General features: G+C 39.9%; 1 protein-coding gene across 2 annotated transcripts in view; it reads left to right on the top strand.

Moving 5' to 3' along the window:
• The window catches only part of UHRF1BP1 (UHRF1 binding protein 1), a 72729-nt gene that overhangs the window by 12270 nt on the left and 32638 nt on the right, over window positions 1-27821 (top strand). Inside the window, exons 2-8 of one of the 2 annotated variants that reach the window (XM_045834701.1) lie at window positions 14814-14976; window positions 15063-15101; window positions 16043-16134; window positions 23023-23212; window positions 23531-23671; window positions 24078-24248; window positions 24950-25154. In XM_045834701.1, coding sequence (XP_045690657.1) covers window positions 14814-14976; window positions 15063-15101; window positions 16043-16134; window positions 23023-23212; window positions 23531-23671; window positions 24078-24248; window positions 24950-25154 — 1001 coding nt within the window. Of the gene's footprint in view, window positions 1-14813; window positions 14977-15062; window positions 15102-16042; window positions 16135-23022; window positions 23213-23530; window positions 23672-24077; window positions 24249-24949; window positions 25155-27821 lie in introns of those variants that run through there. The other variant, XM_045834708.1, reaches the window with a different exon arrangement.

Raw genomic sequence — 27821 nt, 5'->3', positions numbered from 1 at the left:
AAGATAAGGATTATTACTAGAGATAAAAAAAAGCATTTCATAGTAAAAGGATCAATTCATCAGAAATCATCTTAAATATGAATATAATAAAAGAGCTTCAATATACATGAAATAAAACCAGACAGAAATAAAAGGAGAAAAGGGCAAATCCATAATCATAGTTGGAAATTTTTAATACTCCTCCCTCAGTGGTTGATAGAACAACTTGAAAAGTAGCAATAAGGATATAGAAGATCTGAACACCTTACCTGACATTTATAGAACACCACACATAACTGCAGAATACACTTTCTTTAAAGTGCATGGGTATGTTTGTCAAGATAGATCATATATTGAACTATAAAATATGTCTCAGTAAATATAAAAATATTGCAAACTTACATAGTATAATTCTTGACCACAATGGAATTAAATTGGAAATCAGTAACAGTAAGATAACTGGAAAAGCTCCCCCCCAAAAAAAAATTTGGAATATTTAAAATACATTTCTAAATAACTCATGATCAAAGAGGACATCATAAAATAATTAGAAAATGTTTCTATCTACTTTACAGTGAAAATTCAACATATCAGACCTTGTGAGAGGTAGCAAATAAAATAAACAATGGGAAATTTATAGCTTTAAGTGCTTATATTAGAAAAGTGTTTAAAAATCAATGATTGAAGCTTCCAACTTTAAGAAACTAGAAAAAGATGAGCAAAATAAACCCAAGTAGAAGAAAGGAAAAATAAAGGGTAGAAATCAGTGAAATTGACAACAGGACAAACAATAGAGAAAATAAAGACAAAAGTTTTTTTTTTAAGATCAATAAAATTAACCTTTAGCAAACATGGTCAAGAGAAAAAAGTACTGTCAGAGATGAAATAGGGGATATAGATAGATTTTGTAGATGTTAAAAAGATGTTAAAGGATACTATTAATATCTTTTGTCAATAAGTTTGACAATTTAGATAAAATGTGCAAAATTACTAGAAAAACATAACTTACCAGAACTGACAAAATGAAATAGAATGTCTGAATAGCCCTATATCTATTAAAGATACTGCATTTGTTGTCAAAACCTTTTTCATAAAGAAAACTGCAGGCCTAGAAAGTTTTATTGGTGATTTCTGTAGAACATTTAAGGAAGAACTAATACCTAAATAACACAAATTACTTTAGTAAATAAAGAAGGGAAATACTTCCAAACTTGTTTAATAAGTCTGTCATAACTTGTAACAAAATCCTGACAAAGATGTTGTAGACAACATGAATGTCTATGTCGAAAATCAAATGGCTTCTTTAAAAAAAGTTATACTTTTAATACTATTAAAAAGTTAGTTTAGGAAAGTTGCAGAATACAAGATCAAAATACAAACATCAATTGTCATAAAGTTTGGAAATGGAGAAGTAACACTTATCTATTCATAGATGATATAATTGTTTACATTAAAAAAATCCCAGCCCTGGCAGGGTAGCTCAGTTGATTGGAGCATTGTTCCACACACCAAAAGGTTGTGGGTTCAATTCTTGGTTGGGGCAGGTACCTAGGTTGTGGTTTCCATCCCTGCTCAGCATGCACAGAGGAGGCAACTGATTGATGTTTCTCACATTGTTTTTCTCTCTAGCACTCATTCTTGCTATCTCTGCCTTCCTCTTGTTCTAAAATCAATAATAAAAAATATCCTTGGGTGAGGATTAAAAAACTCTAAAGAATCTACAAAATAATCACTAGAGCGAATAACTGAGTTTAGTAAGGTTGCAGGATACAGAAAAGGTCAGTATAGAAATATCACTTTTACTGCTGTGTTTTAGCAGAAAGTGACTAGAAAAACAACTTTCCTTTACAAATAATGTCAAAAATATAGAGAAATTTAAGAAGAGATGTGTACTAAAACTACAAAACATTGCTGGAGGAGTTAAAGGAGACCTAGTTAAATATGCCATACCTAGGCTGTGTAACATGTTCAAGGAAAAGCTAACTTATTTTTGTTAATTTATCAAATCTTTCCAAATCCAGCTACAGAGTCAATGCAATTCCAATAAGAATTTTAGCAGGTGGTTTTTTTCCCTGACAAATTGGCAGGCTAATGTAAAAATTTATATGAAAATGAAAAGGACCCAGAATGATCAAAATAATCTTGAAGAGATGATTTATACAACTTACTTTCGAAACTTAAAATGAAGTGCAGTAATAAAGATATTGTGGTACTGGCATAAGGATAAATAGATCAGAAGAACAAAATAGAAAGTTCAGAAATAAGCCACTGTACATAAATTGCACCTCAAGTAAGACAAAACCAATTAAAAAAACCCAATATTGTCAACAAATGCAAAGCTAGAAGGAAAGAATTTTCTTCTATTAAGTCATACATCTGGCCCTGACTGGTGTGGCTCAGTTGTTTGAACGTTGTCCAGCAAAGCAAAGGGTTGCCAGTTCAATTCCTGGTCAGGCCACATGCCTGGGTTGCGGACTGGTCCCCACTTGGGGCACATGGGAGAGGCAACCAATTGATGTTTCTCTCACATTGATGTTTCTCTCTCTTTCTCCCTCCCTTACCCTCTCTCTAAAAGTAAATAAATAAAATCTTTAAAAACATAATAAAAGGCACCATTAAAAAAAGCCGTATCTGTTCATGCAGAAGTTTTGAGAGTAACTACCTTTTAGGGTAACATCTAAGATTGAATGGCTTATTTCAGCAGATTATCTAGGATGGAAAGTTAGCTACTTTAGCAATTGAAATATTTTGTTTAGGTTGATTCAGGGTTGTTGTTGTTTTTTTAATCTAAATAAACTGCTTCAGTGTTATGTTGTGTTATATCTTTGCTTAAAGACAAGCCTGTGCTATTGCCTGAGCAGTGAAAATACTTAGACGTGGATTTGGACAGGAAGCTTAGAAGGCAAGGGCTGGGCTGTGATCACCCCAGTCCTTGCCACTAATTCCACCTTAGTGGAAAAGTAGTGAAGGAAGCAAAGTGTATTTGTGGACTTTTTTTTTTTTAAATTCCTCACTTGAGGACATGCTCACAGATTTTAGAGAGAGGGAGGGAGAGACAGAAGAAGGGAAACATCTAATGTGAGAGAGAAAGAAACATTGATCAGTTTCCTCTTGCATATACCCAGACCAGGGACCGAAGCTGCAACCTAGGCATGTTCCCTGATTAGGAATTGAACCTATGATCTTTCAGTTCACTGGATCATCCCCCAACCAACTGAGCCATACCGGCTAGGGCTTTGTGGACCTTTTTAATTCTCCTTTTCAATTTCTATGGGACCTGAAGCAGACTGATTATTGCAATTTATTCACTCTATTATTAGCAATAAAGGTTCTGAATTACAGTATGCAAGTAGTGGAATATTTGAATGAATGCTGGCTTAAGTCCCATTTCTACCATTTTACTTAGTCCCAGCTTTACCACTGGCCAGCTGTGATTCTTGGGCAAGTCATTTAACTTTCTGACTATTTGCAAATTATAGATTTGGACTAAAGATTATGTAAGATCCTTTCTAGCTCTGAAATTCTGTGAACCTGCAAATCTAAGAATTCTCACTTCTCAGCATCATTGTACATTTTCACAAAGATGTCTGAGAGCCTTTCTCCTGTGGCAGATTGCAGTCCTTTGGCAAAAATGAAACCTAATCAAAATCTGTTTTTCCAACTTGATTTCATCTTAGCTTCTCTGCTCTGTAACAGTAACAGATGGCCGGAAAATGTTTTCCCACATACTAGAAGTGGAATAAATAGCAGGCTTCCATTAGCCTTTTTAGCCACCCTTGGACTCAGTGATAGCATCCTCAATTAGGAACACAAATGCCGAATAAAATTTGTGCCAGGGACTGTGGGATGATTTCAGATCAGAACTCAGATTAGTGGTTTCCTTGGTTGAACAAACCTCCACAAACCTTCACAATAGCCCCATCTGTCACCTTTTTATCTATTCTCTGTTACTACTATGGAATGCAGACAAAATCAGTTTAAGAATTGTTACTGACTGTTTTTGAGAAAGTAATAAGTAATATTCATTTTTTGTTGAGTTCTAAAAGAAATTGCTAAGTGAAAAAGCAAATGTGTGTTGTGTCATTATTACTGTTGCAGGAGAACAGCCCATGGTGGTCCAGCGGGCCTGCAGGCACCATCAGCAGTCCCGAGAATGTGCTTGAAGAATTCTTAGTTGTTCAGCTTTTGGTGATTACTTGCATATTGGATCATAGAGCTGATGGCACAGTACCTTCTGTATTGTTGTTAGTCTCTTGGTAGAGGCTGGGTGTTACTGCTGGAATGGTGGTGAATTAGCCCTGGGCATACTTTATTAGTCTGATTGGGGTGGAAAAGTTTAGAAAGGTTTCTGATGGAGTTAAACTGTAACTTTACCCACCAAAGGTTAGATTTATTTTATTAAGGTTAAGCAGTCCATGGTAAAAAGAGAAAGGATGTCTTCCATCCATTTCCGAGATAGCTTATAAATCCGTTCTGTGCTGGGTGTGTTTTGGAGGAACACAATATTAAGAGAAGATGTTAGTACAAGTGAGACAGTCCAGTGAGCAGACCTGGGTTCATACTCTGCCTCTGTCTTTTCCTGCCCTGTCACCTTGGGCAAATTACTTCACATCTAGACTTCATGTTCTTCCTCTTCAAAATAGGGAAAATAACATATGAAGGCTAATGTGTTAAACACCTTAGTTCAATGCCTTGTACAAAGTGAAATGTCATTATCATTAGACTGCTTCTGCTAGTCTAGGTCAAGGGATGAGGCTTTTCCCTACTTGTACTGTACAAAATAAATTGTTTTTATTTTATTTTTTTACTTTTAAATATATTTTATTGATTATGCTATTACATTTGTCCCCATTATTTGTTCCCTTTATAGTCCTCCACCCAGCACCACCCCACCCTGAAGCATATCCTCCCACTTCATTCATAGCCATGGGTTGTACATATAAGTTCTTTGACTTCTCCATTTCCTATACTATTCTTAACCTCCCCTTGTTTATTTTGTGCCTTCCAATTATGCTTTTTTAAAAATTTATTTTATTGATTATGCTATTACAGTTGTCCCATTCCCCCCCCTTATTCCCCTTCACCCTGCGCACCCCCTCCCACCCACATTACCCCCCTTTAGTTCATGTCCATGGGTCATACATATAAGTTCTTTGGCTTCTGCATTTCCTATGTTACAGTTAACCTCCCACTGACTATTTTCTACCTAACATTTATGCTACTTATTCTCTGTACCTTTTCCCCCTCTCTCCTCTTCCAACTCCCCCACTGATAACCCTCCATGTGATCTCCATTTCTGTGGTTCTCTTCCTGTTCCAGTTGTTTGCTTTTGTTTTGTTTTGTTTGTTTTTAGGTTCAGTTGTTAATTGCTGTGAGTTTGTTGACATTTTACTGTTCATACTTTTTATCTTCTTTTTCTTAGATAAGTCCCTTTAACATTTCATATAATAAGGGCTTGGTGATGATGAAGCCCTTTAACATGACCTTATCTGGGAAGCACTTCATCTGCCCTTCCATTCTAAATGAAAGGTTTGCTAGATAGAGCAATCTTGGATGTAGGTTCTTGTCTTTCATGACTTGGAATACTTCTTTCCAGCCCCTTCTTGCCTGCAAGGTTTTTTTCGAGAAATCAGCTGACAGTCTTATGGGCACTCCTTTGTGGGTAACTGTCTCCTTTTCTCTTGCTGCTTCGAAGATTCTCTCCTTCTCTTTAATCTTGGCTAATGTAATCATGATGTGCCTTGGTGTATTTCTCCTTGGGTCCAAGTTCTTTGGGATTCTCTGAGCTTCCTGGACTTCCTGGAAGTCTATTTCCTTTGCCAGATTGGGGAAGTTTTCCTTCATTATTTGTTTAAATACGTTTTCAATTTCTTGCTCTTCCTCTTCTCCTTTTGGCACCCCTATGATTCAGTTGTTGGAATATTCAAAGATGTCCTGGAGGTTCCTAAGCCTCTCTTCATTTTTTTGAATTCTTGTTTCTTCATCTTGTTTCAGTTGGGTGTTTATTTCTTCCTTCTGATCCACACCATTGATTTGAGTCCTGGTTTCCTTCCCATCACTATTGGTTCCCTGTACATTTTCCTTTATTTCACTTAGCGTAGCCTTCGTTTTTTCATCCAATTTGCAACCATATTCAACCAATTCTGTGAGCATCCTGATTACCAATGTTTTGAACTGTGCATCTGACAAGTTGGCTATCTCTTCTTGCCTAGTTGTATTTTTTCTGGAGCTTTGATCTGTTCTTTCATTTGGGCCACTTTTTTTAATCTCACTGCACCTGTTACGTAGTAAGGGGTGGCAACCCACCTTGCTGCGTAGTGACGCTATATGTGGGGAAGGGGGCCGAGAGGGAACAATGGCGCTTGCTCCACTCCATGCCAGATTTCAGTCACTTCCCCCACTACCCACAAGCAAATTGGGTCCTTCTAATGCTGATTTTTGTGTGGATGGGTTTATGTACGTTCTAAGACCCTGTGGGTCTCACCAGTGAACTCTCCTGTGAGGCTGGGAGTTTCTCCCGCCACCTGAACCCCACAGGTGTTTTCAATCTGTGGTTTGAGGCTTTATTTCCCAGGACTGAAACTCTGGGTCATGCGGTCTGTCTCACTTTCCAGTTGTTCCTCCCAGTTTATCTGCACGCAGTCTGCAATCTGTTGCCTTTCCAGGTTCTCCAGCTGCTACTTTGCTCCAAGTGTTCTGTGCCCAGCTGCCCGTCTCTTCCCCTTCTACCAGTCTGGACAAATGTCTCTTCTTTAACTCCTTGGTTGTTGGACTTCCATACAGTTCAATTTTCTGTTAGTTCTGGTTGTTTTTTTGTTTTGAAATTTGTTGTTATCCTTCATTTGGTTGTGTGAGGAGGCACAGTGTGTCTACCTACACCTCCATCTTGGCTGGAAGTCAAAATAAATTGTTTTTAAATGCCTCTTAGTTGGCTGAAGGACATGTAGCCCAACCTGTAGAATAAAAAGACAAAAAATTATTTTAAGCTGTGTGTCCATCTCCATATTCAGCCATAGCCTAGAAAAAAAGATGTTAAATCAGCTTTTTTATATGTCAGGGCAGAGTAAAAATGTCTGGGAAAAAGTTAAGAGTGATTGTGTAAATAGAGACTGAAGTAGGTAACCATCTCTGTAGAGGTTCTCTACCCTGATAGTCAAAATTATATAATAAAATGAAATTTATCCTCTCACTTGCTAATTATTCTGTGCCCTAACTGGAAATATGAACGTTCACGTTTCATCCAGGGCCTAATCCACTTTGGGGGAGAAAGACAGGTTTTGTGCATTTTTGGTTCCTCTGTGTTGGTGCTGTTGAGGAGGCAGCGTGCCAGCAGGCTGGTAAGCAGTCCTAACTGAGGTTAGTCTCCGGTCCTGGCTGGCTGGCGTTCACACACATGCAGTCACTTCAGAGACAGTTGGAGGCATAAGTCCACTTGGTTACTGTCAGATGTCAGTGTTGTCTTTCGCCAGTTGACATGGCCGCATAGTTCATAGAACTGTCCTGTAGGCCTGTTGTTTTCACTTAGTTGGCCTTGCCTTTACAAGCTTGATTTTTGACTAGCTTCATTGATAATTTTATTCCCTGTCTTCTGTTCTCTTGTGACCATTAGTACTAGAAAGACAAGCGATGAAAATATATTCCTGGAGCCAGAGTGTGATAAAATGGTTAGGGTTTCTGGGGAACATTAATTCAGTTTTAATCTTATTCAGATTTTAATTTCTAGATACCCAGGTCAGAAAGATAGAAATAAGCATATTGGGAATGGAAGATGTGACATTGAGATAGAAAGATAGATCTGAGGGGTTATCTCTTAAAGAAAACCTGAGTCCTGCACTGGCTGGTGTGGCTCAATGGACTGAGTGCTGGCCTGTGATCTGAAGGGCCCACTGGTTTGATTCCCAGTCAGGGCGCATGCCTGGGTTGCAGGCCAGGTCCTCGGTGGGGAGCATGCGAGAGGCAAACACACACTGATGTTTCTCTCCCTCTCTTTCTCCTTCCCTTCCCCTCTCTCTAAAAATAAATAAGTAAAATCTCTTTTGCTTTTTTAATATATTTTATTGATCATGCTATTACAGTTGTCCCATTCCCCCCCTTCACTCCTCTCCACCCTGCATACCCTCTCCCACCCACATTCCCCCTCTTTAGTTCATGTCCATGTGTCATAAGTTCTTGAGCTTCTACATTTCCCATACTATTCTTGCCCTCCCCCTGTCTATTTTCTACCTATTGTCTATGTTACTTATTCTCTGTACCTTTTCCCCCTCTCTCCTCTTCCAACTCCCCCACTGATAACCTTCCATGTGATCTCCATTTCTGTGGTTCTGTTCCTGTTCTAGTTGTTTGCTTAGTTTGTTTTTGTTTTAGTGTGGTTGTTCATAATTGTGAGTTTGCTGTCATTTTACTATACATGTTTTTTATCTTCTTTTTCTCATCTTTCTTAGATAAGTCCCTTTAACATTTTGTATAATAAGGGCTTGGTGATGATGAAGCCCTTTAACTTGACCTTATGTGGGAAGCATTTTATCTGCCCTTCCATTCTAAATGAAAGCTTTGCTGGATAGAGCAATCTTGGATGTAGGTCCTTGTCTTTCATGACTTGGAATACTTCTTTCCAGCCCCTTCTTGCCTGCAGGGTCTCTTTTGAGAAATCAGCTGACAGTCTGTCTGATGGGAACTCCTCTGTAGGTTACTGTCTTCGTATCTCTTGCTGCTTCTAGGATTCTCTCCTTCATTTTTACCTTGGCTAATGTAATTATGATGTGCCTTGGTGTGTTCCTCCTTGGGTCCAACTTCTTTGGGACTTTCTGAGCTTCCTGGACTTCCTGGAAGTCTATTTCCTTTGCCAGATTGGGGAAGTTCTCCTTTATTATTTGTTTAAATAACTTTTCCACTTGTTGCTCTTCCTCTTCTTCTGGTACCCATATAATTGGGATGGTGGAACATTTAGAGATATCCTGGAGGTTCCTAAACCTCTCCTTATTTTTTTGAATTCTTATTTCTTCATTCTCTTCTGTTTGTATGTTGTTTTCTTCCTTCTGGTCCACTCCATTGATGTGAGACCCAGCTTTCTTTCCATCACATTTGTTTCCTGTGCATTTTTCTTCATTCCATTTATTGTAGCCTTCATATTTTCATCTAATTTGTAACCAAAGTCAGCCAATTCTGTGAGCATCCTGATCACCAGTGTTTTGAACTGTGCATCTGATAGGTTGGCTATCTCTTGGTTGCTTAAAAGTATGGTTCTGGGGCTTTCATTTGTTCTTCTGTTTGAGCCTTTTTGTTTGTTTGTTTGTTTGTTTTTTTTGGTTGCAACTGTTATGTATGAGGGGCAGAGCCTTAGGTGTTCACCAGGGCGGGTCAGCCCAGTCGCTGGGTTGTGACACTATATGTGTGGAGGGGGTTCTGAAAGGGAACAGTGGCACTTGCTCTGCTCTCCGTCAGACTTCAGTCCCTTCCGCTGTTTCCCCGGAGCAAACTGGGCCTTTCTGGTGCTAATTCTCATGTGGGTGGGCTTGTGCACCCCATAGGTCTTTCCAATGACCTTTCCTGTGAGGCTGAAAATCTCTCCCTGTGCCTCAACCCCCACAGGTGTTTTCAATAAGTGCCCCGAGGCTCTGTTTCCCGGTGCTGGGACCCTGAGACTGCCCGGTCAGCCAGTTGCCTTGCGTGAAGTGCCTTGCTTCACAATCACTGCCTTGCTGGGTCTGCTCGTTTCCACCCTTTGTCCAGGGTCTGCCAGTCACTTCTTGCGCGCCCAGGGTCTGTCCGCTGTGGTCTAGCGCACTGAGGATGCCTTACACAGGTCCCAACGCTCTTTGTTCCAAAACCTTTCTCCGCCTAGCTGCCCGACTCCGCCCCTCCTACCGGCCTGGATGAACGTGTCTATTTTACCTCCTTGGTTGTCCGACTTCCATACAGTTCAATTTTCTGTGAGTTCTGGTTGTTATTCTGTTTCTAAATTGTTGTTGTCCCTATCTTGGTTGTGCGTGGAGGTACGGTGCGTCCACCTATGCCTCCATCTTGGCCGGAAGTTGTAAAATCTTTTTTTAAAAGAGAAAAGAAAATCCAAGTCCTCAGATAATAACCGAAGCCCCCTAAACCTTTTAAAATTTTGACATACAATATTACATGTTTCAGGTGTACAATATAATGATTTGACATTTGTATACATGTTGGAATGATTACCTAAATCTTTTCTTTAAGATAATCATTTAAGCCCATCCTAAAGGAAGAGTGTAGTAGAACCCAGAAATAACAACGAATGAGATTTATTTATTGAGCACTTAATAAATGCCAGGTATTTAATGTATGAGAGCTAGCTCTTTCAATCCCAGCAGCCCTGTGAGCTTAGTTGAACAGTTTGCCTACACTGCCAGTGTTAATAAGTGAGAGAACCAGGTTTTGAGCCCAAGTCTAACTCTGAAGCCTGTGCTCTTAACCACCAAGCCATAATAATGGAAGTTGAAACTTTGTTCTTGAAGAATGAATTTTTGCGTCTCTTTTCCATCTACAGACACTGGTTTTCTCTTCCTTGAAGTATTTTAGCTGGTTAACTGAAACCTCAAACTATTCTCAAACTTTAAAGAACAAAAGAAATCACCTTGAGTTTGTTAAAAATGTGGACTCCCTACCCACCTCCCCGCTGTGATTCAGTATATCTGGAGTGTGTTAAACATATCAAAGTGACTCTACCTATGTGATCCGAGGCACATAGTTTGAGATGCATTGCCCTGAATACTAGCAAGGTTAAGATGAAATGTAACACAGTCTCATACGGTTTAATTCAGGGCTTCAAAAATGACACTTATTTTATATGGAGCTGTAAATAGAGTTAGATTTTTGTGTAGAGTACGATGTAGAAATTAGATCTGTGGTAACTATGAACATAATCATTCTGAGAATGTCAGTGCTAATTAACTTATTCTTGACTATTTGTTTCATTTTATTTGAAGCATGTTCCTCTTTTTTCAGAGAAATATATTGGGTTGTCCAAAAAGTTTGTTTGGGATTTCCTGTAAGATGGCTCTAATAGCACTTAGTTGTCTTAGCCAACATACTCAAAATATCCAAATCAATAAAGTTATTGGTGAAAATGAAAAATGTGTCTTATTTTATGGAAAAAACTAAATGAACTTTTTGGCCAATCCAATACTTGAAAAAGTCTCTATCACTTTATTTTCCTAAAAATGCCCTTTATCATGAGGACAAGTAACTCACGTTAGTGATTCTCAGCCTTTCTCCCCACTCCTGCGAATTAGAGGGATCCTTACTCCCATCTCTGATAGTGGCCATTCCTGCCATGTGTCAGCTGTGATAGGAAGATGGGATCTTATTGGAATCTGTGGGGAGGACAGGAGGATAAATATAGTCTTTACAAACTAATTTTATGTCTTCAAATATTCTTATCTTTAAGACAAATATGTCTAAAGAGTGCCCGCCCCAATTTCTGAGCTGCTGTGGCTTTCCTGAATACTTAACAATGGAGGAGGGGTTGCTAGGAGGAAATAATAATTGTAATATCCTATTTAAATACACAAGGGGCTTGAGAAAGAAAGCCTTTCTGTACCTAGTGATTACAAATAATGTTGAGTTCTGTTTTCTGCTTTCCTTTTCTTCCCTCGGGACTGTGTTTCCTTCAAATTCCTCAGGGCATTCACTTCCTTTTCTTTCAGTTGTTTCATGTAGTGGAAGTATTATTTAAGATGTTCTTTTTCTGTTTTACAATTCTGTTTCCTTGCAGCCATTTCTTGTAGGAAAAGAGGAATTCTTTTCCTCTGTAGTTTCCAAACAATAGGAGCCATTAGAGAAAGCTTGTGTTTTTGTTTCAGAGAATAAAATTGTCTCATACTTAGTAAATGTTGATTTAAATTCCTTTCTATTAACTTTTCTTTTTTCATTGTATTTTTTTCATTAGCATTTATCCGCCTTATACCCTGCCACCCCCACAATCACCACATTGTTTCCATGTCTATGAAAAGTATGTGTAAGGGTCTGGGATTTTATGTTACTGTATTTAGAAGCTAATAATTAGCCCGCTACAGTTTGTGCATGTGTTACGAGACTCTTGGATCAGAGACAAGGGACTTAATTACTTATGGCCCAGCAAGCAGCCTAAGCATATGTTTGCAGTTAGTTCCCTCCCCCACCCCCAAGTCCCATGGGAGTGTCTTGAATGAGCCTAAATAGATGGCCGCACATGTGTTACAGAAATGGCGCGTTGAGCTTGGGGAATCCATTGTTTTTGGTAAGCAATAAGCAAGCCTCCTCTTTTTCTGAAGGGGGATGTCACTTCATCCCTCAAAACTGCTCTTTGCAACACAGTCCTGAGAAGTGGACTGTGCAGGTCATGCATTTTTGGCACCCAGCAAGACAGTGTAGCCACCTTGAGAGACCCATGGCAGAGTAGTTTTCCCAGTAGTAAATACAATAAGTAACTGACTGAAATCTTAGAAAGATTTATTATAAAATAGTTGCCATATAAAAAGGTAAAAATAGTAATACAATGAACAGCCATACAGTCACCTCCCAACTTGAGAAATAAGTGTTATCCATACAGTTGAAACTTCCTGTGGAAACTCCCTCGTCCTATATGAAAGCACTTTCCTGAATTTGTTACCATGCTAGTGCATTCCTATGTATTCCTTATATCATACAGTATTGTTTTGCATGTTTATAAACCTCTAAAAATTTTTACTATCATTTAAAAAATTGTTAGAGAACTTTTGTACATAGTACCATGTTAAGCATTGTAAAAAAAAATGAAAGCTTTTATATGTCATGATCTTATGGCTCAAAGAAAACCAAAAGCCCTAAAAACACAGCTTAGTAAAAGGAAAGGACATGTGTAAAAAGTAGAAGTTGATAAACAATATAATTCCAAAGTCAACTATTAGCATCTAATATATGTAAGGGCTAAGTATAGTTATGGATGGAGGGCAAAATACAATTAACTAGTGTGTGGAAAATGATGATGAGAAGCAGTAAAAAAGAATTACAGGAATGAGATTCATTGAGACAGTTTGTCTTATAGGAGAGGATTATGCTGTGAGAAACTGACCTTAGATTGATCAGCTGAAGGAGATGAGAGAAGGGAGCTGGGAGTAGTTAGCAAGCAGTGCAGTTAGCTAAGATGTACACAGGCTGAGCATTCTATAAGGTAACCATTTCAATTAGGAGGGGAAGCTAAGACTGCACTGACTTCAAAGTGCTTAACATCTAATTACTCAGGGGTGGTTACACACAGGAGAATTAGAGAATATCCTAAGATCCTAATTGTTTAATGTGCATTGCAGCAGTTGGGGAAAGAAAGCCTCAGTGAGAAAGGATGTATTGAGTTGGGCCTTGATTGGCAGATCGTGATGAGGGTACTCCAGGAACCGAAGTGGGTGGCCCAGCACTTGAGCAAAGACAGACAGTGAATGTGGAATAGTGAGAAGACTGGCCTGTGCGGATTGTTTATGTCCAGGCCACCTGACTGTAGAGTTCCCCATGGTCTGGATTTTACTGATTGCATGCTTACAGTGCAGTTCAGCAGTTTTCCTCTGTCTTGTATTTCCTGAAGACTAGCAACTGGACCCAGTAGCATGATGAGATTCAGGTTCAGTCCCTTTGGCAAGACTATAGGTGGTGGTTGTGTGTTCTTTTATCACATCAAAGGTATGTGTTAGGGCCTGGGGTTCATTTTGCCCTACCTGACAGCTAATAGCTAGTGTCTTACTCTTTCATATTTTAAATTTGTAGAGCTCTCGCTTCTGTTGTTTCAAGTAGTGTTAAAAATATACCTGCTTGTTTTCTAAGATGTCCTGGCCTGTCCTTCCCCCACTCCCCGCCCCTATTTTCAGTTAGACTCTTCATTTCTGTTACCCCATCTTACTCAATTTGGATTCCTCTCCTAGCATTTTCTTCTCAGTGCTGGGCACCTGTCCTGGGAAGCAGACTTTGTTAGTTTATATGAGTTTATAGGGCTAGACTGTTCTAGCTCCTTTGGGCATCACTGGGGACCTCTTGAAGTGGACAGAACCCCACAAATTTCAATTGCTATCTCAAATTGGCCACATGGTTTTTCATTTAGCTCTTGGTTGTCTTGGGATTCTTCTGTTCTGTGGCCCATCAGATGCGCTGTCACTTCCCTCTGTGTTGATCTGCACAGCTGCTTACAGCACTCCTGTCTTATGACTGTTGATGTTTTTCCCCCTCCTGCTTGTATATGGGGGGTTATAAGGATGCTTTATTGTCTAGTTTTAAATGTTATCCATGGGCTTTTTGTGTTGCTATCTAATTGCTCTGTTTCTATGTGGGCATTCAGAAATATCAAAAGGCTGTGTTGCCACTGCTACAGCCATTTCCCCAGAACCTTCATTGTAGGTTCTTGAGTAGAAGGATGGCATGGGGAGAAAGAAGGGTACAGGGGGAATAAACGGTGATGGAAGGAGACTTGACTTGGGGTGGCGAACACACAATATGATATACAGATGGTATATCATAGAATTGTACACCTGAAACCTATATAATTTTATTAACCAATGCCAACCCAATAACTTCAATAAAAAAGAGAACTAGTAATACCTATTTTGGAGTAAGTATATCTATGCACTCACATAAATAACTGTGATTTTTTATATATATCTCCATTATAAAAAGAAAAAGAAGAAAGATGACACAATTGTGAGTAGAATAATAGGTCTCACCCAACGTTTTACATAGTGTAGAGGCAGTGGTCATTAGGTGTTTGTTATTAATGTCCTCTGTTCCCTAAATTCAGAAGTGTTATTGGCTGTGTGCCCGTTTAGCAGGTTCCCATGGAAATAATAGCTTCTTATCATTACTCTTTTCAGGTTTACTAAGAATCTTTCCCCAGACAAAATCAATTTGAGCACCCTGAAAGGGGAGGGTCAGCTGACCAACCTAGAATTGGACGAAGAGGTTCTACAGAATGTGCTGGAGCTGCCTACCTGGTTAGCCATCACTCGGGTCTACTGCAACAGGGCCTCCATCCGGGTGAGAATGGGAGTCAGAGTGCTGTTGCTCTCTTTGGTCAGCAGGCCTGCCTTCCACAGTCCTGAGTCTTTGCTTTTTTCTTTCAGATCCAGTGGACAAAATTGAAGACACACCCAATTTGCTTGGTAATGGCTTGTCTTGATTGCAAATAATCAAATGGGGATAGCTGGGGTAGGGTTTTCAGGGATCTGAGGGAAGATGTAGAGGAGTCCTGATAAGCTGTCCCTTTTAGGAAGCTGTCGGTGCTTTGTCCGGCCTGTGAGCTTCTCTCTGAGACAGAGTGACTATTGTCTGGACTCACTCTGTAACTACTGGACAGTATGGGGATGAACATTGAGACACGAGAGCCAGGAGTCCTGAGGGTTTGTTTTTTTTTTTGAGATTTAATTTATTTACTTTTAGAGAGAGGGGGATGGAGGGGGAGAAAGAGAGGAAGAGAAGCATTGATCGGTTGCCTCTTGCACGTGCCCTAACTGGGGACCAGGCCTGCAACCCAGGCATGTGCCTTGACCTTGAATTGGACTGGCAACCTTTTGCTTTGTGTGATGACACTCAACCAACTGAGCCACGCCAGTCAGGGCCTGAGTTGGTTTGGTTTTGTTTTGTTGTTTTTCACAACAGGTTCTGCTTCCCAGGGACTACCTTTCAATTTCCTTATTTTCCCTTAGAATCCTAACAAAGGAAAAATTAGAAATTTAGTTCATGTTGACTATTGGGTGATTATCAAATGATAGCTCTTAAATAACTGATTGATGCACATCTTTATCCCAAAGACTGGAATCCTGAGAGAAATGGTAATATCTCTGTAATTGGATTTATGTTTTAGTTTTCTGCTGGGAGCTAATCTCATACTTGTTACAGAGTTCTGCTGCTAATGGAAATGAAAGGGGAAAGATGAGACCACTCTTTGTATTTCAGTTTGTTCATTCATTCAACAGATATTAATTGTCTTCCCACTGTGAACATAGTGCTCAGCTAGGCACTGGAGCACAGGGATGAAGATGACACAACCTGTGCTATGTGGGCTTTTGTGCAGATGCTTAGCTCCTCGTGGCTTTTATTTCAGTGTCTGGATAAGGTGGAGGTGGAGATGAAGACATGTGAGGAGCCTCGGCCTCCCAATGGACAGTCTCCCATTGCCCTCGCTTCAGGACAGAGGTTAGTTGAAAACGTTAACTGGTCCAGATCACCTTTGAGTTAAAAAATAAAAACTTTTTATTATGGAAAATTTCAAACATAGCTAAAGTAGAGAGAATAGGATAATGAACCCCATGCACCCAAGATCTCATTTCAACAGTTATTAGCATTTGGTCATTTTTTCACCTTTCTTCTGCCATTTTGTGTGGTGTGTGTATTTGTGCTGTAGCACTTGAAAGCAAATCCCAGATACCATATAATCCCACCCATGAAAACTTCTGTGTCATGTATCTTTAACAGACAAGGACTGAGAAGAAAAAAGAACTATAATACCCGTAATACCATTATCACAATGAATAGAATTAATAGGAATTCCTTAATATTATCTATATTTCATATTCAATTTTCCTGAATTGTCTCTAAAATGTGTTTTATAATACAATGTGGATCAGAGAACTATGTGCATTATATTTGGGTGATAAGAATTTTAAAACTTTTAAATTCTAAACACTGACCCCACCCCTACTTTTTAATATATCATTTATTCTTTGTAGTAACTGGATTATTTTTTATAAAGAATTTCCCAGATTCTCAAAGTGTCATTTAAAATGTTTCTCATGTAGTCTGATAGTTAGATTTAAAGGCTTGATTTGATTTAGTTTTTTTTTAAAGACTATTTCAGAAATAGCCCTGCTGGTGTAGCTCAGTGGGTTGAGCACAGGCCTGCAAACCTAAGGGTCGCTGGTTTGATTCCCAGTCAGGATACTTGCCTGGGTTGTGGGCCAGGTCTCCAGTGGGGAGCATGCAAGAGGCAACCACACATTGATGTTTCTCTCCATCTCTTTCTCCCTCCCTTCCCCTTTCTCTAAAAACAAGTAAATAAAATCTTTAAAAAAAAAGGATATTTCAGAAATAGTACTGCATATTTCCTGTTGTAACATATCTGGAGACACGTGATGTTCCCCTGGTTAAGGTTAATTAGTGTGTTTAAATGATATCGGCCTGATTTGTTCATTCTGATGAGATCCTCATCTACCTTTCACCTCATGGTTTAATGATAATTGTCTAAATCCTTTATTTCATCATGGGATGCAAAATAGGGGTTTTATAATTATTTTCTTCCTATTGCATTTATTAGCTGTGATTTTCTAGAAAGAATTTTCTTTAACCATCCTTAGCTGGTGTGCCTCAGTGGATTGAGCACTGGCCTGCGAACCAAAGCATTGCTGGTTGAATTCTAGTCAGGGCACATACCTGGATTATAGACCAGGTCCCCAGTTGGGGGCTTGTGAGACTCAACCAATCTATATTTCTCTCCATCTCTTTTTCCCTCCCTCTCCCTCTCTCTGAAAATTAATTAATTAATTAATTAATTAAAAAGAAAAAGAATTTTCTTTAACCAGCTGTTTGACTACCCTGAAATATAGTTTTTACAGGTATGTCAGGATAAATGCTGGATTCTTTACCTTTATCAAATATAAAAATCCTGTATACCTAAACATGATGTTATATATAAAATATACTGACATACTAACATACTAAACACACTAACATGATGTTATATATAAAATATATATAAGTAGAAAAATAATTATGAGTTGACAGCTTAATATATAAAGAGATTTTGGGGGGATGGGGAGAGGAAGGAAGAGGTATACTTTTGAATTCATGGATTTCTTTTTAATAGCTTTGTTGTATAATGGGCATTAAATAGACTGCACATATATAAAGTATACAATTTGATAGTTTTGGCATATGTGTATACCCATGAAACCATCAACACAATCCACATAATGAACATATCCATCACCCCCACACACAGTGACCTTCTCCTTTGTATCCTCTCCCTTCCCTTTCCTACCTCCCTCCTATCCCCAAACATTGCCTTCTGTCACTATAGATTAGTTTGCATTTTCTATAACTATGTAAATGAAATCATATAATATATACACTGTTTTTTTTGGTCTGACTTCTTTTATTCAGCATAATTATCTTGAGATTCATCCATGTCATTGAGTGTATCAGTAGTTTATTCCTGTTATTGCTGAATAATAATACTCCATTGTGTGGATATACCACAGCTTGTTATCCATTCACTTGTTGATGGACATTTTATTTTCAGTTTTTTGCTATTGTGAACAGTGCTGCTGTGGACATTTATATTGAAGGTTTTTGTGAGGTTATGTGCTTTTATTTCCCTTGAGTGAGTATCTAGGAATGAAATGATAGAGTGGTATGGTAGGTAAGGATTTAACTTTTTTAGAAGTTGTCATACTTTTCCAGAGTGGTTTACTATTTTACATTCCTGTTACATTTTACATTTTTTTAATAAAAGATTTTATTTATTTATCTTTAGAGAGGGGGAAGGGAGGGAGAAAGAGAAGGAGAGAAACATCAGTGTGTCATTGCCTTCGTGCGCCCTCCACTGGGGAGGCATGTGCCCTGACTGGGAATGGAACTGGTGACCCTTTGGTTCTCAGGGCAGCACTCAGTCCACTGAGCCACACTAGCCAGGACTACATTTTACATATTTTTACATGCTTTCACATTTTACATTTTTATATCCTACATTTATATTTACTTTTAAAATATATTTGCTGTATGTCATACTTTTACAGTCATTATTCTTTTTGCTGTTCCAGTGTCCCTATAATTGGCCAGTGAGAGCCTTTCAAAATCACCACCTATGTCCTTTGGACAAGATCCCAGTAATTTTCCTGCTTTAAAACAGTACAAGATGTTTCAGGCTTCTCTATACATCCTTACCTGAGACCTGGAATCAGACATTTCTCCAAGAGATCCTGATCCCTTTTACTAAGAAATGTTATTTAAAGACTACAGTCTGGGCAAAATGGTATTCCTTGAGTTGCCATTGCTTTAAAACCTTTTTAGTGTTCAGTTCTAGGGAAAAGGTATCTTCAAGAAAAGGAAAAATAAATCATGACACTATCCTGATTATTTGTTTTTTTGGAGAGTTTGAAATATTTTATTTATTTAATACTTAGTGTTTATATATTATTATTTTTATTATTTTTTAAATAATTTTTTAATTTTTCAGTAACAGTTGACATACATTATTATATTAGTTTCAGATGGACACCCAGTGATTAGACATTACATACTTGCTAAGTGATCATCCTGATCAAACTTGCACCCATCCACACCATACATAGTTATATTTCCTATGCTGTACTTTACATCCCCATGACTATTCTGTAACAACCAATTGGCACTTATTAATCTGTTCACCTTTTTTGCCCATCTCCCCAAAGCTCCATCTGGCAGTTGTCAAAATGTTCTCTGTATTTATGAGTTTTTGTTCTGCTTGTTGGTTTATTTTGTTTTTTAGATTCAGTTGTTGATAGGTATGTATTTATTGCCATTTTATTGTCCATATTTTTATTTATTTTTTCTTCTTAGAGAAGACCCTGGTTTGGTGATGATAAACTCCTTTAGCTTTTTCTTGTCTGGGAAGCTCTTTATCTCCTCTTTGATTCTAAATGAGAGCTCTACTGGATAGAGTAATCTGGGTTGTAGGTCCTTGCCTTTCATCACTTTGAATGTTTCTTGCCAGTCCCTCTAGTCTGCAAAGGTTCTGTTGAGAAATCAGCTGACATTCTTATGGGAGCTCCCTTGTAGGTAGGTAACTGCTTTCTCTTGCTGCATTTAATATCTCTTTTTTAACTTTTGACATTTTAATTATGGTGTGTCTTGGGGTGGGCCCCTTTTGAGCTCATCTTGTTTGGCACTCTCTGAGCTTTCTGGACTTGGGTGTCTATTTCCTTCACCAAGTTAGAGAAATTTTCTGTCATTATTTTTTCAAATATATTTTTTCAATTTTTTGCTCTCTCTTCTCCTTCTTGCACCCCCATGATATGAACATTGGTGTGCTTGAGGTTGTCCCAGAGGCTCGTTACACCATCCTCATTATTTTGATTCTTTTTTTCTTTTTGCTGTTCTGATTGGGTGTTTTTTTGCTTTCTTATGTTCCAAATCACTGATTTGATTCTTGGCTTCATCTCCTCTACTGTTGATTCCCTGTAAATTATTCTTAATTTCAGTTAGTATGTCCTTCATTTCTGACCAGTCCTTTTTTGTGCTGCTGAGTTTTTCACTAGATCACTGAGAATTCTTATAACCAGTGTTTTGAACTCTGCATCTAGTAGATTCCTTGTCTCCATTTTTTTTTTAGTTCTTTTTCTGGAGTTTTGTTCTGTTCTTTCATTTGGGACATGTTTCTTTGTCTCCTCACTTTGGCTGCCTCCCTGTGTTTGTTTCTAAGTATTAGGTAGAGCTGTTACATCTCCCAGGTTTGGTAGTGTGACCTAATATAGTAGGTGTCCTGTAGGGTCCAGTGGCACAGTGTTCCTGATCACCCCAAGCTGGGCACTCTAGGTGCACCCCCACCTCTCCCCATGGGCTGTGTACACCCTCCTGTTGTAGCTGAGCCTTGATTGCTGTTGGCACGTCAGTGGGAGGGATTTACCTTCAGGCCAATTGGCTGCAATGACTGACTGTGACCACTGACAACCATGGAGGATCAGCTGCGCAGGGGCCTACCCCACAGAGCAGGACTTATCAGTGGGGCTCATGTGCCCTCTGAGTCCACCCCTTGAGTGTGTCCCTTGTGAAGGTGGTTGGGTGGTGGTGCTTCAACATGGTGTGAAGTAGTCTATTGGGTGTGCTGGCTCGGGGGCCTCCTGGGAGGTACAGGCCAAGATCAGTCACAACCTGTGTTCTGATAGGGGCCACGTGGCATAAGTTACCAAGTGATCTGTAGATGGCTGCCACTTGTGCTGGGCTCAGAAATGTCCAAGCAATGCCAAGCTTTGAACCAAGGATGGCTTTGCTAGTGCTGGGCCTGGGGCCATTTAGTTAAAGGTATGGGACACGCTGAGGGCAGATGCTGCCTATTTGAGAGATTTTATAGGAAAATCTGAAGCGTGAGCCAGGATGTGCCATTTGTATGGAAAAGCCACTGGAAGCTGCTTGGGTGGGCCTGAAGGTTGGGTGAGGCAGAGCCTCAGGGAATCATCAGGGTGGGGCAGACAGTGTGAGCCAGGTTGATGTAGTCTCAGATATGGCACCTGCCTGCTAGCTCTGTGGGGGGATGTCTCAGAAAAGAAACGGGCACAGAAAAGGGACAGTGTCCTCTGCCAGCAGTTCTGCCTGGTAGAAAGCTATCCTCTGGCTCTCACCCTGATGTCAGACACTTCATTTCAGTTCCTCCCCATATGCCTCTGGTGTCTTTTAAGCTGGAGCCCCAGAGGGACCGAGTCTGAGTGAGTCCATGTATGGGCCCTTTAAGAGAAACTGCCTGGGAATCTAGCAATTTTTGTCTTCGACGGCCTAAATTCCCACTGATTTTTATAGCCAGAAGTTATAGGGACTTATCTTCCTAGCACTTGAACTCTGGGTCTGGGGGTCCTGGTGTGGGAGTGGGACCCCTTGCTCCAACATATCTCTCCCTATTTTTATCCACTACACATGGGTGTTGGACCAGCCCGTTCTGTGCCTCTGCCCCTCCTATCAGTCTCGATGTGGTTTCTTCTTTAATTCTGTAGTTGTAGGACTTCAGCTCAATTTCTGGTGGTTCTGAATAGTGGTGGTTCTGTAGTTTAGTTGTAATTTTGATATGGTTGTGGGTTTGTTCCCAGAATTTTTTTCAATAAATATGTACAGTACTGTAAACGTGTTTTCTTTTCTATACACTTTTCCTAATAACATTTTGTTTTCTCTAGCTTACTTATTTTAAGAATACAGTATAAATGCATATAACATACAAACTATGTGTTAATCAACTTTATGTTACTGGTAAGGCTTCTGGTCAACATCAGGCTCTTAGTATTCCAATAGTTAAGTTTTGGAAAGAGTCAAAAGTTATACATGGGGTTTTGTGGATCGTTGATGGCATGGGGGAGTTAGTGCCTCTAACCCCTGTATTGTTGAAGAGTCAGCTGCGTATGTTTGTTTGTTTCAGTTTGTAATTTTCTGACCTTCTTTTCATCTCATAATGAGAATTTATTTCACCTACATGTCAAGAATGTCTTTGTTTTCCACATCCAGAAATACTCTTAGATGGCCTTCATTCCTCAGCTTGGCATTTCTGGCCTCTCACTATGGGAGTACAGCTATAGTCTTTGGGATATATTAGCTAGGGTAAAGGTGGGACTACTGTTGATTAGATTTTACAGTATTAACCTCTTGCTCACCTACTGTGTTTCTCTCCTCTTCCCCATACCTTTGCAGAGTGTGCTCTGACTTGGAAGATTTTATACAAACAGTGTTTCCATTCTGTAGTTAAAGTTCCACTCACAGAAAATACTCAAATGTTTATTTCAGTTAATTTGTAGACTGTAAATTTTTTTTTCCAATTTAATCTTTGAGAGAAGAGGGAGATTGTTTCCAGGTAAACTCTTTTTCTTTTAATTCATTATTTAGACAAAAAATTCCATTAAAAATCATGACTGGTGTGGCTCAGTTGCTTGAGTATCATCCCACAAAGTGAAAGGTCACCAGTTTGATTCCCAGTCAGGGCACGTGCTTGGATTGCAGGTTTGGTCCCCGGTTGGGACTCGTATTAGAGGCAAACAGTCAATGTTTCTCTCTCACATTGATGTTTCCCTACCTCTCTTTCTCCTTCCCTTCCTCTCACTCTAAAATAAATTAATAAATAAAAATCTTTTAAAATCTTATTAAAAAGAGTACTGTATCATTATAAAATTTTATTAGAAATTTAAAAAATACCAGAAAGTAGAAATGTGAGGAGAGAAATAAAGAAAAAAAATCATGTATAGTTTTAACATACAAGGGTGGGCATTGTTAATAGTCTTGTCTGATGTCTTCCAGAATAAAGAGTGTGTGTGGTTGCACATGATTCTGAACATTGGTCTGCCTCATTTGTTGTAGCGAGTATGGCTTTGCTGAGAAGGTGGTGGAGGGGATGTTCATCATCGTCAATTCCATCACTATCAAGATTCACTCCAAGGCCTTCCACGCTTCTTTTGAATTGTGGCAGCTCCAGGGCTATAGTGTCAACCCCAACTGGCAGCAGAGTGACCTCCGCCTCACCCGCATCACCGACCCCCACCGAGGAGAGGTGACAGCCCTAGCATTTCAAGAGGAGAGAATGGGGGTGTTTAAAGTAGGACTAATTCTTGAAGGACAGTATTCCTGTGTCGGGGATTTCCTCAAATGATCCCCTAGTCCTGGGAACATAGGAACTTCACTCCTCTGCCTGGTGTTATTGTTCTGTCCTTTCCTCAGTTTCGGATTTCTCTTCCACTGCCTTGTATTGGTAAAATCCCAGCTGAGAATGGTGGGAGTCTCTGCCTTGCCAGTCTGTTCCCCTTGGATTTCCCACCTTTTGCTTAATTTTATCCACAGAAATAAGGGATTTTACTCTCTTTTCTTCTAGGTTTTGACATTTAAAGAAATAACTTGGCAAACACTTCGGATTGAGGCAGATGCAACTGACAGTGGGGATCAGGACCTGGTTACCACCCCACTGAGGCTCATTACCAACCAGGGCAGGATCCAGATAGCCCTCAAGAGAAGAGTGAGTGTGTTCTCTGTCCTTGAAAAACTTTCAATTTCTGTTCTCCTGAATAGCTTGGGAGTTGGTGCACTCTCTTTTCTCAATGTTATTGGTGTCTGGATTGACAGTTGGAAAAGCAGGGCCTGCACTTCAGTGTTGCAAAGTACCCAGTAATAAGAGAACATTTCCATCTCCCTGCCATCTTAATTTTGGAAATGACAGTTTTTACCCCTATTAGGGATGCTGACAGTTGTTTTTTTGCTGCTTTAGTAAAAGTTTTAAGAAATTGACTCTCCAAAGTGCTTGATACTTTACGTTCATGTCCTGGGGATTGAAACACCATCTCTGAAATTGATTCGGTGGTAGTCACTTTGAGGAGCTGGAATAGTGTGAGATGTTGAATCTGTGTTCTGTGTGGCCCCTTCAGACCAAAGATTGCAATGTGGTAGCCTCCAAGCTGATGTTCCTGTTGGACGACCTGCTCTGGGTGCTGACTGACTCGCAGCTCAAGGCTATGATGAAGTATGCAGAGTCACTGAGTGAGGCCATGGAGAAGTCAGCCCAGCAGAGGAAGAGCCTGGCCCCTGAACCTGTACAGGTTAGAGGCAAAACAGATACCCTTGGTGGGGCTGGGGAAATGTTTGGCCAGACCTAATTTATACCAACATAAGAGGAGTGTAGACTTTTTTGGCTTATTGGAGAAAGTTGTTATTTACTTCTGGATGTGTGAGCATAGGCTTTGCTTCCGGCTCTGATTCATTCATTTATTCTGTTCATTGGGAGTTGGTGCACTCTGGTGTGTTAGGTATACAGTGCTAGCTACTGGAGAGGAAAAGAGGAATAAATTTCTTGTTCCTGTCCTTGGAGCTCTCCTGTTTTGTAATATACACCACCAACAAGCTATTATAATATGATGTGAAAACTGCTGTAACAGAGATAAACACTGTGCTAAGAGGGCACAGAGACAAGGCATCTAACCACCTGGGCCGAAAGAGGGCGTTTAGGAAAGAGTTCCTGAGGAAGTGTTTTAGCATCTGTCAGCTCAGTCCTGGGGGTAAGAGCTCGGAGGGCAGCTCAGACCTCAGAACAGTACTCTGATAGTTACTAGACAAATTATAATTAGGCTTTTTGGAATTTGGATAATTTAGGTGGGACAGACCTGAGTTGCCAGGTGAAGAGTTATAAGAGGAAGGGGATCTTGCTGAATTGTACTTTTCTTCAGGCTGGACTAAAGCTTAAAGAAGCCTGCAGGGGAGTCTCAGGGTGTGGACGTCTTGTTTTTCTTTTTGTCACATGTAGACCACCCCACCTGCTCCCAGTGCCCAGCAGTCCTGGGCCCAGGCATTTGGTGGCAGCCAGGGCAGCAGCAGCAGCAGCAGCAGCAGCAGCACCAGCCGCCTCAGCCAGTACTTTGAGAAATTTGATGTGAAAGAGTCCTCTTACCATCTGCTCATTTCCCGCCTGGACCTGCACATTTGTGATGATAGCCAGTCCAGAGAGCCAGGTACTTTGGGAGGCCTGAATCAGGACAAAGCTTGGGGAGGAAGGCTCTTTTCCAGAGACGGTGGAGTACTTTGGTTGGCGTTCCTTAGTCACATGCATTCCCGGAGCCTCAGCTGTCCTGTGGTACCTTTTTCTGCTAGTGGAAGCAATGCTCTTCAGCCTTTTGGGTGCAACAGAACCACCTATAACACTTAATAAAATACACATGTTGGGGCTCTCCTCAGACCCCACTTAAGTCCGAATCCTCAGGGATACAGCCCCAGCATTGCATACTTTATTCTTTCTTCAAAAAGCCCTTGGACAATGCTAACCACTGATGTAAACATTAGGAAAGGAAATTCAACTAAGAAACCTCAGAATTTTCAGATTTTTTAAAAAAATCCTTACTCAAGGATATCTTTATTGTTTTATAGAGAGAGGAAGGTGGGGGGGGAGGAGTGGGAGGGAGAGAGAAACATCAATGTGAGAGAGAAACATTGGTTGGTTGTCATCTGTATGTGTCCTGACTGGGGATTGAACCCGCAACCTAGATATGTGCCCTGACAGGAGTTAAACCTTGCAGGTTTAATCCTTTGGTGTACTGGATGATACTCTATCAAATGAGCCACCTGGCCAGGGCAGAATTTTCAGATTTTTAAATCAGTTTAAGTAATTATTATGTGTAAATGTGCTCTTCCCAAGCACAGAAGTTATGCTGTGTTCTTGTCTTGCTTTTATGTTCATTACAGCAATTGGTATTATATACACACCCATTTATTCAGAACAAAAAAGTAATTGGCTCATTTTTTTCCTTCATGAGCCTCAGGTAAATCACTTTAGCTGCTTACTTAACCTATTTGGGTTTCTTTATTTGTGAACTTGGGTTAAATTACATCTTCTTTACCTCCCAGCTTACTGTCAGGCTCAAATGAGATATATACTGAATTTTGAGCACCTTAATTATAGGCAAATATTAAATATTATTCTTTTAAAAATATATTTTATTGATTATGCTATTACAGTTGTCCTATTTTCCCCCCTTCACTCCCCTCTACCCTGCACACCCCCTCCCACCCACATCCCTCCCTTTAGTTTATGTCCATGGGTCATACTTATAAGTTCTTTGGCTTCTACATTTCCTATACTATTCTTACCCTCCCCCTGTCTATTTTCTGCCTACCATTTATGCTACTTATTCTCTGTGCCTTTTTCCCTCTTTCTCCCCCTCCTACTCCCCCACTAATAACCCTCCATGTCATCTCCATTTCTGTGGTTCTCTTCCTGCTCTAGTTGTTTGCTTAGTTTTTTTTTTTTAGATTCAGTTGTTAATAGCTGTGAATTTGTTGTCATTTTACTGTTCATATTTTTTATCTTCTTTTTCTTAGATAAGTTTCTTTAACATTTCGTATAATAAGGGCTTGGTGATGACGAACGCCTTTAACTTGACCTTATGTGGGAAACATTTTATCTGCCCTTCCATTCTAAATGAAAGCTTTGCTGGATAGAGCAATCTTGGATGTAGGTCCTTGTCTTTCATGACTTAGAATACTTCTTTCCAGCACCTTTTTGACTGCAAGGTTTTTTTTTTTTTTGAGAAATCAGCTGACAGTCTTATGGGCACTCCTTTGTGGGTAACTGTCTCCTTTTCTCTTGCTGCTTTGAAGATTCTCTCCTTCTCTTTAATCTTGGGTAATGTAATTATGATGTGCCTTAGTGTATTCTTCCTTGGGTCCAAGTTCTTTGGGACTCTGTGAGCTTCCTGGACTTCCTGGAAGTCTATTTCCTTTGCCAGATTGGGGAAGTTCTCCTTCATTATTTGTTCAAAGAAGTTTTCAATTTCTTGCTCTTCCTCTTCTCCTTCCAGTACCACTATGATTCAGATGTTGGAATGTTTAAAGATGCCCTGGAGGTTCCTAAGCCTGTCTTCATTTTTTTTGAATTCTTATTTCCTCATTCTGTTCTGGTTGAATGTTTCTTCCTTGTGCTCCAGACCGTTGATTTGCATCCTGGTTTCCTTCACAACAGTGCTGGTTGGTTCCCTGTAAATTTTTCTTTATTTCATATAATGCAACCTTCATTGCTGCCTGGGTCTTTTCTATGCTATTGAAGTACCCAGTAAGTTCCTGGAGCATCCTGATAACCAGTGTTTTGAACTGTGCATGTGATAGGTTGGCTATATCTTTGTTGCTTAGTTGTATTTTTTCTGGAGCTTTGAACTGTTCTTTCATTTGGGTTACTTTCTTTTTTTGTCTGGGAGCGCCTATTGTGTGGTAAGGGGCGGAGCTTTAGTTGTTCACCAGGGCAGGGCAAGTTGCTGATTGTGATGTTGTGTGTGGGGGAGAGGTCTGAAAGGGAACAGTGCTGCCTGCTTTGCTCTCTGCTCATTTTCAGTCACTTCCCCCATTACCCACAAGCAGATTGGGCCCTTCTGGTGCTGATTCCCCAGGTGGGTGGGTTTGTGTATGTTCTAGGACCCTGTTGGTCTCTCTAATGAACTCTCCTGTGAGGCTGGGAGTTTCTCCCGCCACCTGAACCCCCACAGGAGTTTTCAGTCAGAGATTTTGAGGCTTTATTTCCCCTTACTGGAACCCTGGGTTGTGCAGTCTGTCTTGCTCCCCAGTTGTTCCTCTGGGTTTATCTGCACATAAATGTGGTACCACCCAGCCTGCAAGCCACCTCCTCACCTGGT

Source organism: Phyllostomus hastatus, unplaced genomic scaffold, assembly GCF_019186645.2.
Source record: "Phyllostomus hastatus isolate PE091 unplaced genomic scaffold, TTU_PhHast_1.1 phas_contig_1048, whole genome shotgun sequence".
Lineage (NCBI taxonomy): Eukaryota > Metazoa > Chordata > Mammalia > Chiroptera > Phyllostomidae > Phyllostomus > Phyllostomus hastatus.
This window is presented reverse-complemented; position numbering and strand designations above follow the sequence as displayed.